General features: G+C 38.5%; 1 protein-coding gene across 8 annotated transcripts in view; it reads right to left on the bottom strand.

The window, feature by feature from the left end:
* Window positions 1-16,550, bottom strand: part of APC (APC regulator of Wnt signaling pathway) — a 125,465-nt gene extending 108,915 nt beyond the window's left edge. For 6 of the 8 annotated variants that reach the window (XM_012763756.3, XM_076008270.1, XM_012763754.3 and 3 more), the window contains exon 1: window positions 16,160-16,550. Coding sequence is in view for 4 of the 8 variants with exons in the window: in XM_012763754.3 (XP_012619208.2) it covers window positions 16,160-16,324 (165 nt within the window). In the remaining 4 variants the exon portion in view is untranslated. The remainder of the gene's footprint in view (window positions 1-16,159) is intronic. The other 2 variants (XM_012763759.3, XM_012763763.3) reach the window with 1 other exon arrangement.
* Between the last annotated feature and the right edge of the window lie 3,388 nt (window positions 16,551-19,938).

Below are 19,938 nucleotides of genomic sequence, written 5' to 3'. Positions count from 1 at the left end.
GTTGCTGTGAGCTAGGCTGATGCCACGGCACTCTAGCCCGGGCAACAGAGTGAGACTCTGTCTCAAAAAAAAAAAAAAAAAAAAAATTAAAAAAATTTCAACATAGAAGAAACATATCTCAAAATAATAAAAGCCATATATGACAAACTCACAGCCAACATCATATGAATGGAAAAAAATTGAAAGTATTCCTCCTGAGAACTGGAACAAGACAAGGATGCGCACTTTCACCACTTCTATTTAACATAGTACTGGAAGTCCTAGACAGAGTAATCAGGCAAGAGAAAGAAACAAAGGGTACCCAAATTGGAAAAGAGGAAGTTATATCTGTTTGTTGATGATATGATCTTATACCTAGAATACCCTAAGGCCTCCTCCAAAAGACTCCTAGATTTGATAAATGAATTCAACAAAGTCTCAGCTTATAAAATTAACGTACGAAAATTAACAGCATTTCTATATACCAACAACCACCAAGCTGGAAAATCAAATCAAGAATTCAATCCCATTTACAATAGCTGCAAAAAACAAAAACAAACAGAACAAAACCCTAGGAATAAATTTAATCAATGAGGTAAAAGATCTCTATAAGGAGAACTACAAATCACTGATGAAAGAAACTGTAGATGACACAAATGGAAAAACATCCCATGCTCATGGACTGGAAGAATCAATGTTGTTAAAATGACCACACTGCCCAAAGCAATCTACAGATTGAATGCAATTCCTCTCAAAATACCAATGTCATTTTTCACAGAATTAGAAAGAACGGTTCTAAAATTCACATGGAACCAAAAAAAGAGCCCAAATGGCCAAAGCAATCCTAAGCGCAAAGAACAAAACTGGAGGTATCACATTACCTGACTATAAGGCTATAGTACCCAAAACAGTATTAAATTGGCATAAAAGTAGACAAATAATCAATGGAACAGAATAGAGAACCCAGAAATAAAGCCATATATTTACAACCAACTGATATTTCACAAAGCAGACAAAAACAAACACTGGGCAAAGGACACACTATTCAATAAATGGTGCTGGGCAAACTGGATAGCCATATGCAGAAGAATGAAACTGGATCCCTCTTTCTCACCATATACAAAAATGAACTCAAGAAGGATTAAAGACTTAAATGTCAGAAATGAAACAATAAAAATCCTAGAAGAAAACCTAGGAAAAACTCTTCTGGACATTGGCCTACGCAAAGAATTTATGACTAAAACTCCAAAAGCAAGTGCAAAAAACCCAAAAATAGACAAATGAGACTTAATTAAACTAAAAAGCTTCTAAAAAAGAAGCAAAAGAAATAATCAAAAGAGTAAAACAGAATGGGAAAAAATACTCGCAAACTGTATGTCCAACAAAGAAATCTACAAGGAACTCAAAAAACATACCAAGAAAAAAAAAACAACCTACCCCATTAAAAAGTGGGCAAATGACACGAACTGGCATTTTTCAAAAGAAAATATACAAATGGCCAAAAACATGAAAAAATGCTCAACATCACTAGTCATCAGGGAAATGCAAATTAAAGCCACAATGAGATACCATCTTACTCCAATTAGAATGGCCATTATTAAAAAGCCAAAAAACAATAGATGTTGGCTTGGATGCAGTGAAAAGGAAACACTTATACACTATTGGTGGAAATGTAAATTAGTACAATTCTATGGAGATTTCTCAAAGAACTAAAAGTAGATCTGCCATTTGATTTTGCAACCCCAATTGCTGGGTATGTCCGAGAGAAAAAGAAATCATTATATCAAAAACATACCTACACTTGTATGTTTATTGTAGCACAATCATAATGATATGGAATCAACCTAAGTGCCCATCAGCTGACAAATGGATAAAGAAAATGTGACAGATACCATGAAGTACTATTCAGCAATCAGAAAGAATGAAATCATGTCTTTCTTTTGTAACAACCTGGATGGAACTGGAGGCCATTATCCTAAGTGAAGTAATTCACGAGCAGAAAAATAAACACCACATGTTATCATTTTAAGTGGGCGCTAAACTACAGCTACACAAGAGCATACAAAGTGATATCATAAATGGTGGAGACTCACAAGGGGAGAGAGGTGGTGAGGGATGAAAAATGATCTATGGGGTACAATGCACACTACTTGGATGATGGTGAACCAAAAGGCCAGACTACATCACTATACAAAATATACATGTAACAGAACTCAACTTGTACCCCCGTAAATCTATTAAAAAATAAAAAGGAAAGAAACCTCACAAAATTTGGTGTATATGAAACAATAAATAAAGGTTGTAATAATGGCATTTATTTATTAGAACTTTAAACTAAGTCCTTGGATCAAAAGACTCTTATTCTCATACCAATATCCCCAAATTCTTACCTTGAATGAGGAAATAAAAACACTTTTTAAATACCCTATATACCAATTACAGATGGCATTGCTTAATTCTATACTATTTTCTCCCTTTTTGAATGTCTTCTCTTTCTCTTGCTTTATGCTGAATTTTAAAATAAAAAGAAAAGTATAGACTATAAAGTCATTTTGCTTCTGAATGTCTGAAGATAAATGTTTGCTATTATAGGCTCAGTAGTCCAAACTTATTATTAAGTAAAATGAAAAAAAATCTACCTAGTATTACTAACCTGTGTCGATCAACTCAGAAATCACTGGGTCACCTAGACTACCTCTAATAGTACCTAATATATAGATTCATTTTAAGGATTAGGAAACTGAATCACTTAATAAAAGAGTTCATAATTAACATTTAATATTATGTTCTTGGAAGAGAGAAAATAAAATCAAGGCTACTTAATAAATGTAATTCCCTCTTTCGACATAGATTAATGTTTTTAAAACCAAAATTTCATATTTACAAGTCTTTTTAAACTCTCTCTGCCAAGTACTCCAAGGTCAGGGAGAGTCATTTCAGCTGTCACATAGACTCTACAGAAGCAAAAGGTAAGATTTAAGAATTGGACTAAATTTCATTTCACATTCAAATATCTTTCTCAGTAGACACCAGTTATCAATAAGCACCTTGATCCCAAACCAGTCTGTACCTCATACAATATGGTAAAGACTTTCATAATCTTTTTCCAAAGAAGGTCTGCTATTTAATTCAAACAGATCTGCTCAATAAAATACTTGGAACTTGCATAGAAAAGGGATCTTTTTGATACTTAAAAATATATATATTAATAATAGAGAACGCAAGGATCTTTAAAAGAGTCTCCTATGCAATCATAAAATAACTTGGCTGAATTTGTCAACCGTTTATTTTACAGAAATGGTCTATATAAAATCTATTTGCCTAGAAGCTAGGAGAGTTGATTTTCCTTCTGCTTTTGAGATAGTTTTTTTCTAACACTATTCTAGAAAGAATTAAGAAAAATATACTGCTTGAAATGTTTTTAAAAATACTCAAGAAACTTAACTGTGGTTTCCTCTGGGGAGCAGAACTGAGTGGCATTCTTTTACTATGTAAATCTTTAACAGTTACCTGTTCTACTTTTACATTAACAAAAAACAGCCCTAAGCTATACTTATCAAAAATAATCCATAACTTCCAGCTGCTAGAAAGACTCTTCAAGATAATTTTTTCTACCTTTCATAGCACTCAAATGGTGACAAAATACAAGTCCAAGCTCATTAGCACTACATGTAAGGTCCTTTATGATCTGGGCCCTTCACACCTGTACATCCCTACCCCTACTCACTCACCAACTCCAGCTATACTCCAACCACTTGGACTCTTGTGCTCTCACCACCAACTCACCACACACACAATTTTATTTTTATTTTCTTTTTCTCAGCCCCACACTATTTTATTTACTGGAAGGTTCTTTCCTCTGCTTTTTTACCTAGCTAATGTGGACCCATTTTTTAGAACCCAATTTTGATGACATCTCCCAAAGGCCTTCCCTAAGTCCCCTTGCCAGAGTTAGATCTTCCCTGATTCCCACTCCAATGCTTCTAGAGGTCCCTGCACTACCAGCTGTCTCATTTACCACACACTTGGGATTACCTGTTTAATGTTTTTTCTTTCTGAGCTGCCTAACTAAAAGGCTCTTGTCTTGTATATCATCACTGCATTACCAACAGTATTCTAGTATTGTGCCTGGTCCAAAGTAAGTACTCAAAAACTGGTAGAATATGAATGAACTACCTCGCATATTTTAATACCCAATTTTGTGAACCTGTCTCTATCCCAAGCAGCCAGGTGTTTTTCCCTCTAAGTTCCCACAGCACTTAAATCAATTATCAACTCAACTTCTATTTCCCCCCATTAGACTGTGAACTTCTGAACAAGGAGCTCTATCTTCATAACTAGACAAGGCCTGTCCCAGCTATCTAGTAGAAATTAAATTTATTGAACGAATGAAAAGTTCACCTTAAAAAATACAAGAAAAAAAGAACAAGCACAAGATAGCCTGCTTATTTCTGATTTATTTTTCCATCTTTACTAATAATAAGAGACCATAAAACTCCAAAAACATTTTGTGCTTGCTTTAGGATTAGTGATAGAGAGCCATTAAAAGATCAAACTATTTCTCAGATAGTTCCTTATCCCCTAAATTCCTGAAACTTTGCTCTCTTTTTCATGTGAATTCTATTCTCATTTCTAATCATTAAACCCTGAACCCTCACTAGAGCCCTCTAGAGTAGCTTAGAAGTAGGTAAGTCCCACTTTAGTTGTGTGGCAAAAAGTAAGAAAGGAGTAGTAATGGAAAGGTAAAAAGGAAAACTTTTATTACTCCAGGGCAACAAAAAAGAGATGAAATGTTCCTGACATCCCAAATTCAAAAGTTGAACACATTTTTTTCTCTAGAAATAGCATTATTCAATGTTACCCACGGTAGATACGGCAGTTAATAATTACATATGAAATAAACAGTCTTTTGTGGGCAGGGCTGAGGAAATAATCATTACAGTCAATGTTATTCCTATTGGACCATGGCAGATATTTGGATTTCTGAACTACTACTATTTTATGTTTTCCCCTTCCACAAAAGAACATCTGAATTTCACCATAACAGGTTTGATAGTGTTTAAAATATTTACCATAATAGCACAGAAATTTATGTAATTCACAAAATCAAACAGTATACTACTTCAGTACTACTGTACTAAAAATACAACAGATTACTGTACCAATAAATGAATCAACTAACTCCCCTATAACTTCAAGCTCTTCAGTGAATATTGTCTTTACCTACTTAGTTGAAATGTGATAATACTACTTTCTTTGCAGCTTTCTCAAGAGAGGACTTTTTTTTTCTCACATCCAAGCACTCACTGTATGTCAGGAGATAGGGTAGGATACTGAAGGAGTCTAGAGGGAGGCAAAAGATGTGCTCCTTGCATCCAATTACCACTTCCAAATCATTTCTGCTACTTCCTTAAACACTCAAGATCTTCGGACATGCTACTTAGCTATGTACCCTCTATTGCCCCCAGCACTCCTCTCCATTCTTACCCCCATTATCACTCTCAGTGACTTCAAAGACTATGTGGATTACTCATCTGATACTCTGGCTTCTTAGTTCCTTAACTTCTTCACTTTCAAACACCCACTTCCATGATCACTCAGGGCCTTGTCATAATCAATAACTGCATCAACTTAAAAATCTTAACCAAATATCCCAATAACACATTTCCAGTCTGTGAACTGTATCTATCCCTCTAGTTCATTCTACTATCTCTAAACTCAACATTCTCTGACCTTATTGAGCTCTCCAATCCCAAATAAAAAATGATCTCATCATTTTCCCCATCCATTACTTTCATCTTCACTTTGCTCTTCAGACCCAACAATAACCACTCTCTTTTGAACACTCAAACCTCTTACTCCTCTTTCCCTCTATTACCTAGTAAAATCCCAACTCTGGTTGCACACCTCTACCACAGCAGCTTATTATACAGGAAGGGAGAAAAATCAGGTTACAAGGCTGGCGGGTTTCACTTTAAACTCACAACCATAAACATGAAAGGATATCCAACACTGCTTAGCAGGGCTCCTATGTTTCTTAGAAAGTTTGAGTTTCCACACTCTAAAATTCTTCATACCTTTTTTGTCTCCCCAAACCTGTAACAGACCTATTTTATTATCTATTCCACTCTCTGTTGAACACCTAACTTTACTGAAAATATAAAAGCTAATGGAGAAAAATTCCTGCATATTTCTCCTACCCAAGTACCCCTGCTCCTATCAAAGGCCAATAGCTTCACTTGTGCAATGGATTCTGAATTTAGTTACAGACAGCAGACTTGAAGGCATTAAAACACCAGACTCATAAATTGAATTTAGGATATAAAATTAACTGCAATTGTAATGAATATATTAATAATCAGATGTATTAATAATTTATAATTAAAAGTTATGAATAAACCATCATCTTAGCTATGCCTTGTACAGATAATGGCATCATAAGGCTGAAAAGAACATCAAGAAACTATGAAGAAGGAAAGATCTGGATTTTAGTTCTGTATAACTTTAGGCAAGTCAAGTCACTGATTTTCTCTAGGCCTCTTTTTCCACATGCTTAAAAAAGAGATGGGTAGGATGGGAGGGAAAATGAGAGACTTAATGCTATTTAGGGTCTCTTCCAGTTCTAAAATTCTCTGTCTGCCTCATTTCATTCTTCAGTTTTTTTAAAGGCAAGTGAACAAATTTAAAACAAATAGCTATTTAAATCTAATATAGAAGGGAAGCAAAGGAACTTATAATTAATATGAATTTTCAACTTAGTATTTTCTCTTAGCAGAGAGAAAAAAATCAAGTGAACAAACACAGGAATTGTAGGTTTTCTTACAAGAAAGCTAGTTTGTATTTTGTTGACATATCAATTTAATCATGAGGAAATGGATGACATTTCATACTAATGGCTGTGACTAACATTAAGTCAAATATCTATAAAATAAAAATATATTGGTATGTTATACTAAATTTTCAATACCTCCCAACCACAGAAGAATGTCAATTTATGTGAAGACTACTATGGCTTAGTTTGCCTAGAATTTCTACCTGTGCATTTGACCTCTATATTTAATAGATTTAATCTCAGAATATAAATGCAAACAATACATACAATTTTAATTAGATGGATAAGATTTTTAAAATCATATTTTGTCCCTGAGACATAAAATAAATAAATAAATAAAAATCTCAATACCCACTTGGCATATAGAGAGCTGTCACAATTATTGAAAATGAATCTCAACTTCCAACAAAAATACTATAGGAAAAATTTATTTGCAGTCCCTCCTCAGCTCAGTGCATTCTCCCTCTCTCCCATACACCTCATGTCAAAATGTTCACATTATGTTCTATTTGCTTACAGGAAGGACAAGTCCTATCCAAATGTACTATTCACATACCACAAGTATTTACTTCTCCAGTCAAATAAAATACCCTCTGCCTCCTTCCCCTGGGGTTTTGCAAAGTATTAAAAGGCAAACATAGCTTAAGTTTTACCTTTTCCAGGTATCTCATTTATACCATAAAAGGGGCCATAATACACAAGAATGACTAATGTAGAAATGTCAAGTCATCCTTGAACAAGTCAGTCAATGAAATATTTGTACTTTCACTTGTAGAAACAGCAGACCAGGTGCAGTGGATCACGCCTGTAATCCTAGCACTCTGGGAGGCTGAGGTGGGCAGATCGCTCAAGGTCAGGAGTTCAAAACCAGCCTGAGCAAGGGCGAGACCTCGTCTCTACCATAAATAGAAAGAAATTAATTGGCCAACTAATATATATAGAAAAAATTAGCCAGGCATGGTGGCACATGCCTGTAGTCCCAGCTACTCGGGAGGCTGGGGCAGTAGTATCTATTAAGCCCAGGAGTTTGAGATTGCTGTGAGCTAGGCTGACGTCATGACACTCACTCTAGCCTGGGCAACAAAGTGAGACTCTGTCTCAAAAAAAAAAAAAGGAAAAGAAAAAGAAAAAAAAGAAACAGCAGACCAGGCAATTCAGATCAACTATCCTTCTGACGACAATTTTAAAAGCTATATAAGATAGTCAAATAATCTTTAAAACATCAAATAACTACCAACATAATGACAAATGAATAATCTACTATAAAATGAAAATCTACTATAAATCAGGAACCTAGAAAGGTAATCTCAGTTTTTGCCTTTTGTGAGTTTGTCAACAAGATGCAACATTTAAGAGGCTGAGCTTTGTTGTCTGTTGCCTGCACTGCAGAAGTGGGACACCAAAGTTAGAGTCTGAAACCAACCAACAGTGAGGAATGCAGTGAAAACATCCTTGGCTTTGGGCTGAGACTCTGAAGGGCTGCACCCTAAAAGTAAGAAGAAACCAACACTGGGTGGGGTGGTTCACACATGTAATGCTAGTACTTTGGGAGGTCAATGCAGGAGGATCACTTGAGACCAGGAATTCGAGACTAGCCTAAGCAAGAGTGAGAGCATGTCTCTACAAAAAAAATAGAAAAATTAGCCTGGTGTGGTGGTGTGCGCCTATATAATCCCAGCTATTCAGGTGGCTAAGGCAGGAGGATCACTTGAACCCAGGAGTTTGAGGTTGCAGTGAGCTATGATGACACCACTAAACTCTGAGGCAATGGAACAAGGCCTGTCTCAAAACAAAACATAAAACAAAAAGAAAGAAACCAGAAGGATACCATGGACTGAGACCAGTTTCAAGTCATCTAGGTGGCCCAGGAAAGTTAAAGATTTGAAATTTGATTAAGATGGTCTCACACCTCCAGGAACTTGGCAATAGCAAATGAAAATCTTCTTTAGAGAAAGATTAACTTCATCTTATACATCAAATTACTTCTACAACAAACTTTGCAACATTGATGTTATCAGACACAGACTGGAAAAATAATTAGGTTTACTAGATTCAAAGAGATAAAAGTCAAATAAATATTTTTGCTTAAAACTGAAAACTATAAAAAGTGACATAGATTTGAAAAAAAAAAACAAAACTTCTACCATATTTCCCCGAAAATAAGACTTACCCACAAAATAAGCCCTAGCAGGATTTCTAAGCATTTTGCGCAATATAAGCCCTACCCCAAAAATAAGACCTAATGATGAGCATGGCTACACAGCATATCTGCACAACCCATGCATTTCGTCATGGATTGGTAAAGAAGACACGGAGCGGTAAAGAAGATGACCAGTCCTTCTCATGTGCTCCATGACAGCTCTACTGCTCGACGTGAGAGACTGGGGCCAATGGTTCTAAAGGAAATAGAGTCGCAAGAAATTCAAAATGGAATTTGGGGTTTGGAGAATTATGATAATGTTCCAGAAGAAGACAACAACTATATATGAATAAATGTAGATTGTTGTACCATACTTAAAAAAAAATAACACATCCCCTGAAAATAAGCCCTAGGGTGTCTTCTTGAGGAAAAATAAATATAAGACCCTGTCTTATTTACGGGGAAACACGGTAGTACCAAAAAAATAAAATAACCTAAGTTAAGTATTTACTGGATGAGTTAACAACAGATTAGATGATACAGGTGAAAAAATGTGAACTGAAGATCAGTCAGAAGAAACCATGCAGAATGAAGCCTTGAAGATAAAAAGAAAGGAAAAACCAGAAAAGAGGGCATATTGTACTAAACTGGAGTCCCAAAAGGACTCCAGTGAGAATATGAAGCAAAGGCAATATTTTTAAAAAAACAATGGCTAAGAAATTTCCAGGACTGATAAAGACACCAATCCACATATTCATGAAGCCCAAAGAATCCTGTGCCTAATCACAGCTTAGTAAAAGAAAAGTAAAAGACAAAGATGAAAGTCCTAAAAGCAGCCAGAGGAAAACGAGAGATTACGGTTAAAGGAGAAAGAGACTCAAAGAGCTGAATGAATAGGCTTAAAAATGAGAAATTGAATTAGTAATTAAAAACCTTTCCTCCCAACACAAAGAAATAATAAATGCTGGAGGTGATGGATATTCTTAATACCTTGACTTGATCACTACACATTCTATACATGTATCCAAATATTGTATGTACCCCATAAATGTATACAAATATTATGCATCAATTAAAAAAATAAAACAATTCCATAAACAAAACTCCCAGCCCTGAAGGTTTCTTTGTCATGTTATAACAAACATTTAAGGAAGAAATCATTCCAGTTGTATACAAACTCTTCCAGAAGAGAAAACGAGGGTTAGCTCATTTTATGAGGCGAGCATAACATTAATTTCAAATCCTGACAAGGACCGTCCAAGCCTTCTCACTCATGAACATAGTTTTACGGCTCCATCACCTCATTCATTTGGACCTCTCAAAAAGCCCTTCCCCTACCAAATTATCTAAAGTAGCATCTCCTGATATTCTTTATCTCCTGAACTTATATTTCAAGGTCTATATATCACCTGATATTATTTGTGTCTGCGTGTGTGCATGTATAATGTTTACTATGTCCCCAGCTAAAATTTAAGCTCTAAGAAAGAGAGCACAGGCTCTGTTTTGCTCAGTCTTGTTGCCACATATCTGCATCCAGCAGGCCTCAAAAATTCTTTGTTAAATGAATAATTGCTTTAGTGTTATTGAGAAAATAATGACAAAAACACTACTAGAATTCAATAAGGCTTTCAAATGAATTCATACTCTATAATCACAAAAGCATCATATACATACTTTAATGGTAAAAGGAGTACAATGTACATAATTCAGGATTCAATAACAATTGATGAAGGAATGGGGCCTTCTTATATTTCTCTGCCCCTTCCCATAACCTTCCTTCCTGCGTTAGGTACAAAATCATTCAATAATTCTTCCCATAAATGGTTTCTGTATACCACTTAGACAAAGAGTGCCCTAGACATTTAGAAATGAAGAATACAAAGATAATTAAGACAAGGTAGAGTAATACATAAGACAACACAGAGTAATGCATGAGACAAAAAAATAATATCCACAGAGTAAGATGTATAATAAAGGCAGATAGATTGTAAAGTTGGAGCATGACAGAGGAGCTGATAAACTTTTTAAGGGGGTTTTTAGGAAGCTTTCAGTGGTGATACTCAACAAATATTTGTAATATCAAATACAAAAGATATTTTTCATTTTATTTTATATGTGAAATGAGGGTATTAAGTCTGAAAGTGCTACAGTAATTTGCTACCCTGAGATAAGCTAGCCCAAGAATAAAACCAAAACAAGGAGAATGACAGAGCAGAAGGAATCATAGAGAAACTGAGCCAAGTCCTTGATGATTTCATGTGAGCCACTGGGTGAAGCCTTAGTTTAACTACAAGATGTAAGCACTCCTTTTTTGTTTAAAGCCAGTCTGAATTTTGTTTTCTGTCACTTGCAATATAAGAACACAGATGAATCTCAGCAAATTCTTTCAAAAGGCAAAGTTTTTGCTAATTTCAGTGTGTTTGTGTGTAGGAGAACTAGTGGTATTTTTTAAGAGGCAATTCTTTGTTTTGTGTTTGTTTTCAAACATCACAGGATGCTTAGTGTTTCAAGGCCTCTATCCACTCATTATCAGTAGGACTTCACAACCACTTTGACAACCAAAAGTGTCCCCATATAATATTTCCAACCATCTCCTATCCCCAATTCTATTTCATAATAGTTGTTACATATGCCTGTTTTTCACAGTGGCTCCACCAGGTATGCTTAAATATATTTAGCCTTAATCTTAAAGAATTAGGATATACCGCTCAATATTCTAATTTTACATAATAATCCATTTTAACCAGTCATCTATGACTACCTAAATGACTAGGCAAAATCCTATGTATAGCTTACATCAACTCTTGGGGTAAACAGTGCTTTAAGTTTGCTACTACTATCTGAAAATACTTAAATGTCTCCATACAATACTGTTACTGATACTGTTAACTTTCTCTTCAGCCATCTGCCTACCCAATTCCTAGACTGAAATGCCACTTTATTGGTTTTCCCCAGCCTTCTTGCAACTAAGGCATGGGCATGCCAAGATGGACATCTGAAATGTAGTTTCTGTGAAAGATTTACTTGCCTAATCAAGAGATGACAGGACAAACTTCTACCTGTCTTTGGTAGCTGTGTGAGAATGTGATGCCTAAAGCAGAAAGAGCCATCTGCAACCATGATGGATCAACTCTGAGCCCAAAGGTCAGCACACTAAGGATAGGCGAGCAAAGATGGAAAGCTTCTGGATCCTTGATAACATGATTGTGCAGCTAAATTGACTAACCATGGAATCCTCTAATTCTGGACGTCTTTTTATGTTTGATACTGTTTAGATCAGTTAGTTGGGGTATTATGTAACTTGGGGCTTAAGTATTACAAGACGTATTCAAGATCTGGCAAGTGACTGACAGTGGGAAAAGAACCAAGATGACTGTAGCTTTTCAAGACTGGGTGGTTGAGAGAAAGATAGTTATAAAAAAGAAACCAGGAGGAAGAGGAATACAAATACACACATGAACATACAAACACAGTAGGTAAGGGTAGGTGGAGTATGAGTTAAACTTAATGGCAGTATGTATAAGAGACATACAGCAAGTAGTGGAAATGGGAAGTAGAGTTACAGAACTGAGAAACACCCACCCAGAAATGAGAATTTATATCATAAAGGATACAATTACCAAAAGAACCCACAGTGAAAAGCATACAGAACCCTGAGGACACTAGTTATCTCACCAAAATCCATTCCACCTCCCTGCATTGTCTCGCAGTTCTTATTTTCAGATAGGATTCACTCCCCTGGCCAGGACACATATTAATTCCATCCCTCTGGACAAAGATACTGTTACAGGCCTGGCAGTATGATCTTCTATGTTTGTTTAATCAAAGTGGAGCTTAGGACTCTTGGGAAAAGACTAGGAGAAGAGAAGCCTTCTCTCTCCCTTTGGAAGTAAATGAAGACGACTATAACATGAATATTGTTGCTGTATCACAAACATTGCTGGTAGTGATCTTTTTATTAGGAGGAAAGCTAGTTTGAACATAAAGCCCAAACAGGAGGACAATGCTGAGAGGACAGGACAGCAGTGAAATGGGATCTCAGCCCTAATGATATGACTTCTGAATAAACCACTCTTCATACCAATTGTATCCATGCACTTGCCAATTACATGGGCCAAAATGTTCCTTTTGTTTTTAAATGCCATTTGCAAGCTAACTGATATAGGCAACAGCTATATTTAGTGAGAAAAATGAAGCTGAGATGGTATCAAAAATGTGAAGAAACTTTCAGAGAAATGGGCAATTAGGAAGTACAATGCAGAAAAACAAAGAAATGAGATTATATTATTACTCTAGAATGGAGTCTATTTCACAAATGGCCCAAGGAAACCAAGGGACCAGGGAATGTCACTGGATTTGGTGATTAGGAGGTCATGGGTGACTTTAAAACAGCAAGTACAGTGGTGAAATGGTAAACAAAGTCAGAGTTCAAAGGAAAGAAGAATTCTAGGCCACAGTGTACCAGACACTTGGATGGTTATTTAACATGTGTTAATTCCTTCATTTACCATCCTGTGAGGTAAATATAACATCCTACTTCACAGAATGGAGTCTGAATAATAACATGCCCAAACCACATAGCTTCTAAGTGGTTTTAAAGACTTAAAACCAAGATCAAAATATCCATCTGGCTCAAAAGTCAGTGTTCTTCCTACTATACCAAACTCTTGGGATGAAAGAATCTTTAAGGAAAAGAATAAAAATACAGTGTCACAGCAGACTCAAAATTCCAAATGGCCTCTTAGAGTTGAGTGGCACAAGCACTTGCATTTGGCAGCCCTGGACAAGATATAAGCATGTATGTAGGCTAGAGAGGGAGAGACTGAAGGAGGAGGACAAGAAATGATAATGGACAGTTTCTAGAGAAAGGACAATTTCTAGAGAAACAGACAGTTTCTAGAGAAAGTAAGTTGGGAAGGGATGATCACACATCTGGAAGAAGTTGCTCTAGAAAGGAAGGAAGGATATTTCTTCCTCTGAGATATTAGTAAATAAGGAGATGATAATGAGACCAAACGAGAGAAGTAGAGGGAATATACCTCAGATGGTTGAGATTTTTCCCAGTAAAGGAAGAGATCCAGTTATTTGCTATAAAACCCTTTAGGATACGAGACAAAAAGGAACACAACACTAAAGACCCAGCAGAGAGCACCAACTGGCATGAAAACCAACCAATATCCTTATATAGCTGTCTCTAGCATCCCTCAGGATTTCAAAGGTCAAACTGACAAAGCTAGTGATGAGGTTTATTCAGGACTGGAGACTAGAAAGGTAAGTCTACAGAAAGTGGAGAATTCTAGGCCATCAATAGAGCTTAGCAAAAACTGATGACCATGGGATCCTGTTTACACAGGGAGGCAAATGAAATCAGCAGTAGGCTAATGGGTTGGATGAATAGAGAGACAGAGAGGATTCATAAGGAGAAACTGAGAGAGACAGGGAAAAAAAAGGTTCCATAAGAGTGGAAGAGTGAGAGATTTTAAGGAGAGTGTGTGGTCAGAGATGGTTTTTGACACAGAGCTTCAAAATCATTTTACCAAAGGCAGTGAACCACTGATTGGGCTCAGTAAGGCACCGCAGACCCTACTTTGCCACTTACTATCCCTTCAAACTGAAACACAGAATTTGAGAGACAACCAGCTCTGAAAACCTGCAGTCTTTGGTTGTAGAAAAGTGAAGGCTCGCAACAAAATTAGCCCATATGACAGTCAAACATGAAAATATTCCTCCTCCTTTCAAACAAAACAATTCTATCTCTAAAATTTAAAAATTCATTAAAAGGTCAAAAGTCTACAGCAAAAGGAAAAGCAGATTATGTGTCATGAGGCAGAACGGAAAGTAAACAAATCTGTCAGGCCAATTATAACTCACATGTTAAAGATTTTCAGCGTACAATTCTAATAGGGCAAGAATAGTTTGTGCTTAATAACTTTGGAGAGCCCCTAGCTTAGCTTCAAGAAAATGATATTGCTCAAGTTAATGTTAATTAAAAAGGCCCACCCATTCACAATCTCAAAGGGCAAGCTAGCTATCATTTATATTTTTAATCCTACTTCTACAATTTTGGGGCTTTTGACACATTTTCCCACTGCATGGAAAGATGGGAGAATTAGCCATGGCCACTTTTTTCACTTACCACTTTGATCCTGCAGTTTTCACATGTAAACTCTGGCAAGGTACCATGTTATTCAGGACAGTTTTTTATACCAATAATTCTGACTACCCTTGCCCCAGTAGTAAAGGAGGGAGAATTCAGCCTGGCACAGGCCTATATTTTATAGAAAATATCAAGTACTCTAAGGATTGTTAAGCAGCACCAACAATTGAGACTACAAGTAATTTGAGAAGTTTTGAGCTTAAAAAAGATTTTCTCCATCTTAGTCCTTTCTAAATAAAACAAAGGGCCTGTACAATATGGAATTCTAAGACTTCAGTGGGTAATTTACGCTAACATTGAATAAAAGAATTACATTACTTATCCTTTCTTGTGCCATTACATGATGTCTTCCAGTGCAAGGTCTCCTTTTTAAAAACGAACGTTAACACTTCCCAATTCTTTCAATAGATCTGGAAAACTTACGCCCTCGCCTCAGAAACCAAAGATTTACTACAGCCTAAAGAGATGAATGATTTTGAACAATCATTTGCCATCATAAGCACCATTCCTCTACCCTGCAGGAGTTCGCTGGCTCAAGAAGTCAGACTCCTCTAAACCATCCCAGTCTTCTGGGAACTCGATTCTCTCATCAAAGTGAAAAAAAAAAAAAAAAACCCTTCACTGGCCTCTGGATAACAGTCTTTTCTTTGTAACTCCACATGCCTGGCTATCCGGGTAATCTTCCCAGGCAGAGAGTTAAAAAACTTTCAGAGGAAGCAAGGTCGAAACGAGGAAGACGGGGAAGCGACTAAAATAGGAGGGGCCGACGACCCACCCACCTCACGCGAGCCGGGCACCGCTCGCCCGGGTGAAGCTTCATCGGGAGCCCGGAAAGGTGGAGGGCGGCGGGCGGCGCGACCCCGACTCACTGTGTGGGAATGCAAGACCAGCAAAGCCAAGGGCCAACCGGAGGCCTGAATGGGGTGCGGGGGGTAAAGACCCGGGACATGGAGACAAGAAAGCCGCAGAGTCGGGCCGAGCACCGGAGGATCCCAAGCAGCGGCCGGGCAAAGCCGAGAAAGGAGACGCCAATGCTTGCAGCCTCACTCACCTGCCAGACGCTCGCCGCGCGGCCAGAAGCACGGGCGCCGCCCGGGCTCTTCCTCTCCCGCCGGACACAGCCCCAGCCGCCGCCGGAGCTCCAGGAGCCGAGAGGTGAGGGTGGTACCGAAGCGGGCAATGCGGCGACCGGACCCGAGCCCACGGAGGCGTACATAGGGGGTGCCGGGGGCCGGAGAAGGCAACTCCGTGCTTCACCTTCCTCACCAATAGCCAACGACGCTTCCCGGGAACAGCATCGCGCCAGCCTCGGCCCGCTGCTCCCGGGCCTTCGCCCGCAGGTCCCCCCCAGCAGCGGCCGGGTTTCCGGCGGCCACACCCCGCCCCCTCGCTACTTGGCCTCCGCCATCTTGCTGGAGGTGGGAAGAACACAACGCGCATGCGTGCGTGGAGAGTGCTGGCGTCCCACGGCCGGGGTACGAGGGCGCTGTAATGCGCAGCCGCGTTGGCTCTGCGCTCCCGCGGTGGGGTCTTGCTTCACGCTCTGGTACTGTCGGCCATGGCTGCTCCGGAAGCCAGCTGTTTGAGTCGATCAGAGCTGCTCCCTTTACCTGAGCTGTGCTGCAGCCCAATTAACAGATCCTTCTGCACACACTACAGTTATTCTGCAAACGTCTGTCGAGCGCTCACTATGTGCCAGGCCCGGGGCTAGGCTGTAATGATAGAAAGATGAATAAAACTCGGCACCAGCCCTAAAGGAACTCATAATCTAGTGGAAAAACGAAGATGAACAAGTTCTTGTTTTATAGCCGCGCCCTCTGCTTCCCAGCACTTCCCAAGTTTTAATTCAAAACATACCTCTTTCCGGGAAATCCTCCCCCTTTGTCTCATACAGTTTGATCAGTTCTTTACCTTGCATTACCTCTGCAGCTTAATTTCATCCAACATTAATTCAACAAACAATATCACTTGGGTTTCTTTTATATACTATATACCATTCCAAACTCTAGGATTACAGCAATAAGGAATATAAACTCTTGGAACTTACACTCCAGTGGGAAAGAATATAACAATAAAAGACTAAAATAAGTTGACAAAATAATATTGAATGGTGATAGGAGATAGGAAGAGAGCAAACCACGGAGAGATGGTAAAGAGTGAGGGGCAGTGACTAGCGATCTCTCTCTAGAGGTGACATTTGATGTGAGGCCAGACTGATCACAGGAGTCCAGGAGCCGTGGGAAGAGCTGTGGGCAGAAGCATTCAGACAAAGGGACAGCAAAACAGACCTGAGGTGAGAATAAGTCTAAGGTGTGAGAGGGCCAGAAAGGTGGCATGGACAGTAGGAGAAGATCTGGTTGGGGGCAGGAGGGGCCGAATCAGGCAGGGCCTTGGGGTCATGGTAGCAGTTGGATTTTGTTCCAGGTGGCCTCTCTACTTGTTGACACTGCCCCCAACTACTCTTCAAACACTTCCAGCTCTTGCCTGCCTCACTGCTTTGTCCACGCTGGTTTGACTACCTAGAAGACCTTCCCTCTTGTTGTTTACATGTCTAACTTCATGTTCTATTTCAGGCGTCAGTTTAAATGTCACCTCAAAAAGACCATCCTTCCTAAGTAAATCTCCCTCCTGCTGTCCCCATTCCCCATTATTCTCCATCATTGCATCTTAACATTTCTTTGATAGCACTTGATTATATATATATATATATATATTTTTTTTTTTTTTTTTTTTGAGACAGGATCTCACTTTGTTGCCCAGGCTAGGGTGAGTGCCGTGGCGTCAGCCTAGCTCACAGCAACCTCAAACTCCTGGGCTCAGCAATCCTACTGCCTCAGCCTCCCGAGTAGCTGGGACTACAGGCATGCGCCACCATGCCCGGCTAATTTTTTGTATACATATTTTTAGTTGGTCAATTAATTTCTTTCTATTTTTGGTAGAGACGGGGTCTCGCTCAGGCTGGTTTCGAACTCCTGACCTTGAGCAATCCGCCCGCCTCAGCCTCCCAAAGTGCTAGGATTACAGGCGTGAGCCACCGTGCCTGGCCTATATATGTTTAAATCTTGTATTTACTATTTCTTCACTGTCTCTCCATGAAACAGTGAACTCCATAAGAGAGGAAAGATGTTCTGTTCACAAATGAATACCTAATACCTAGCACTATGCATGGCATGGGTGGTCACGCAATAAATGTCTGTGAAATTAATGAATGTGGAAATTTGACAGCATCTGAGTAGTTAATGGTGTTCTACGTAGCTTTTCACTTGCTGGTTTTTAAAATTAAATACAAGTCACTTTCTATTTATTTATGTCTATTATGTATGTCTCCTCAATTAGATTATAAATAGGAACCTTGGGGGAAAAGAGAGAGAGAGAATGGGATGGAGAAGGATAGGTGATGGTGGGGCAGTGGGCAGAGATTGTATTCCATGTGTTTTTAGGACTGGGAGACAGAAAGTTTCAAGTTTGTGGAATACCTATTATACATGCTATGCATTATGCTATATACTTAATCCTCACCACAACCCTGCTAGGTAATTATCCTCATTTTTACACATGGGTGAATTCAGAGAGATTAAGTCACTTGCCCACGGTCTCACATTAAGAGATAGTGCTAACCTTAAAGCCCATGCTCTTCCCATCTAGGGAAGCAGGATTTGGAGACAGACTTATTTGGTGATTTTACTCTGTGTCATTAGTGGGCTTTCATTAGAGATTTCAGGTACTGCCATTTAAGAGTCCCAATCATATTACTTTTCTTTATAGGATCTTAACAAAGGGCATGATTGGAAACTGCTGTTATTTTTATTTTTTTATACTGGAGCAGAGCTCATTTCACCATTTTCTTTTAATGTTTTTGTAAATTTTGTACTTTTAAAAATAAGTTATGTACATTGTCATTATAAGAAGAGATGAAATACCAGCCTGGACACATATCCTAAATGCTTGCTGCATCCCCTGGTTAGGCTTCTTTACTATATGACTAGCTCTCCCTCTAAACAAGATGGCTGGGGAGATCTGCTAGAAATAATAGGGTTGGCATCTCATTTGGGGGAGCCATTCAGTCCTTATATGAGATAAACCAAACTCATGATAATATGTGGTCTTCAACCAAGCCTAATCAGTCAATATGCAAACAAAGTAGTAGGTGGTGATATATACCTGAAAAGACTCCCCTGCCTTACACCTCACTATAGTGTAATTCTTGGAATAAATCCTGGAAACAAGACAATGCCTTCAGTTTCTATGATATTTGCTTCTCTTATGGTTACCATAAGAATTATGGGTTGAATTGTATTACCCCACAAAAGATAGGTTGAAGTCTTAACTTTTAGTACCAAAGAATGTGACTTTATTTAGAAATAGGATCATTGCAGATAGAATTAAGTTAAATGAGGTCATACTGCAGCAGGTAAAGTAACCCAACGTGACTGTTGTCCTTATAAGAAGATAACCATGTGGCCGGGCGTGGTGGCTCACACCTGTAATTCTAGCACTCTGGGAGGCCAAGGAGGGCAGATTGCCTGACGTCAGGAGTTCAAAACCAGCCTGAGCAAGAGTGAGACCCCGTCTCTACTATAAATAGAAAGAAATTAATTGGCCAACTAATATATATAGAAACAATTAGCTGGGCATGGTGGCGCATGCCTGTAGTCCCAGCTACTCGGGAGGCTGAGGCAGTAGGATTGCTTGAACCCAGGAGTCTGAGGTTGCTGTGAGCTAGGCTGATGCCACAGCACTCACCCTAGCCTGGGCAACAAAGCGAGACTCTGTCTCAAAAAAAAAAAAGATAACCATGTGAAGACAGAGACAGAAAGAGAGAACACCATG

Source organism: Microcebus murinus, chromosome 11 (assembly GCF_040939455.1).
Source record: "Microcebus murinus isolate Inina chromosome 11, M.murinus_Inina_mat1.0, whole genome shotgun sequence".
Classification (NCBI taxonomy): Eukaryota; Metazoa; Chordata; class Mammalia; order Primates; family Cheirogaleidae; genus Microcebus; species Microcebus murinus.
Note: the sequence above shows the minus strand (reverse complement) of the source record. Positions and strands in the feature narration are given on the sequence as shown.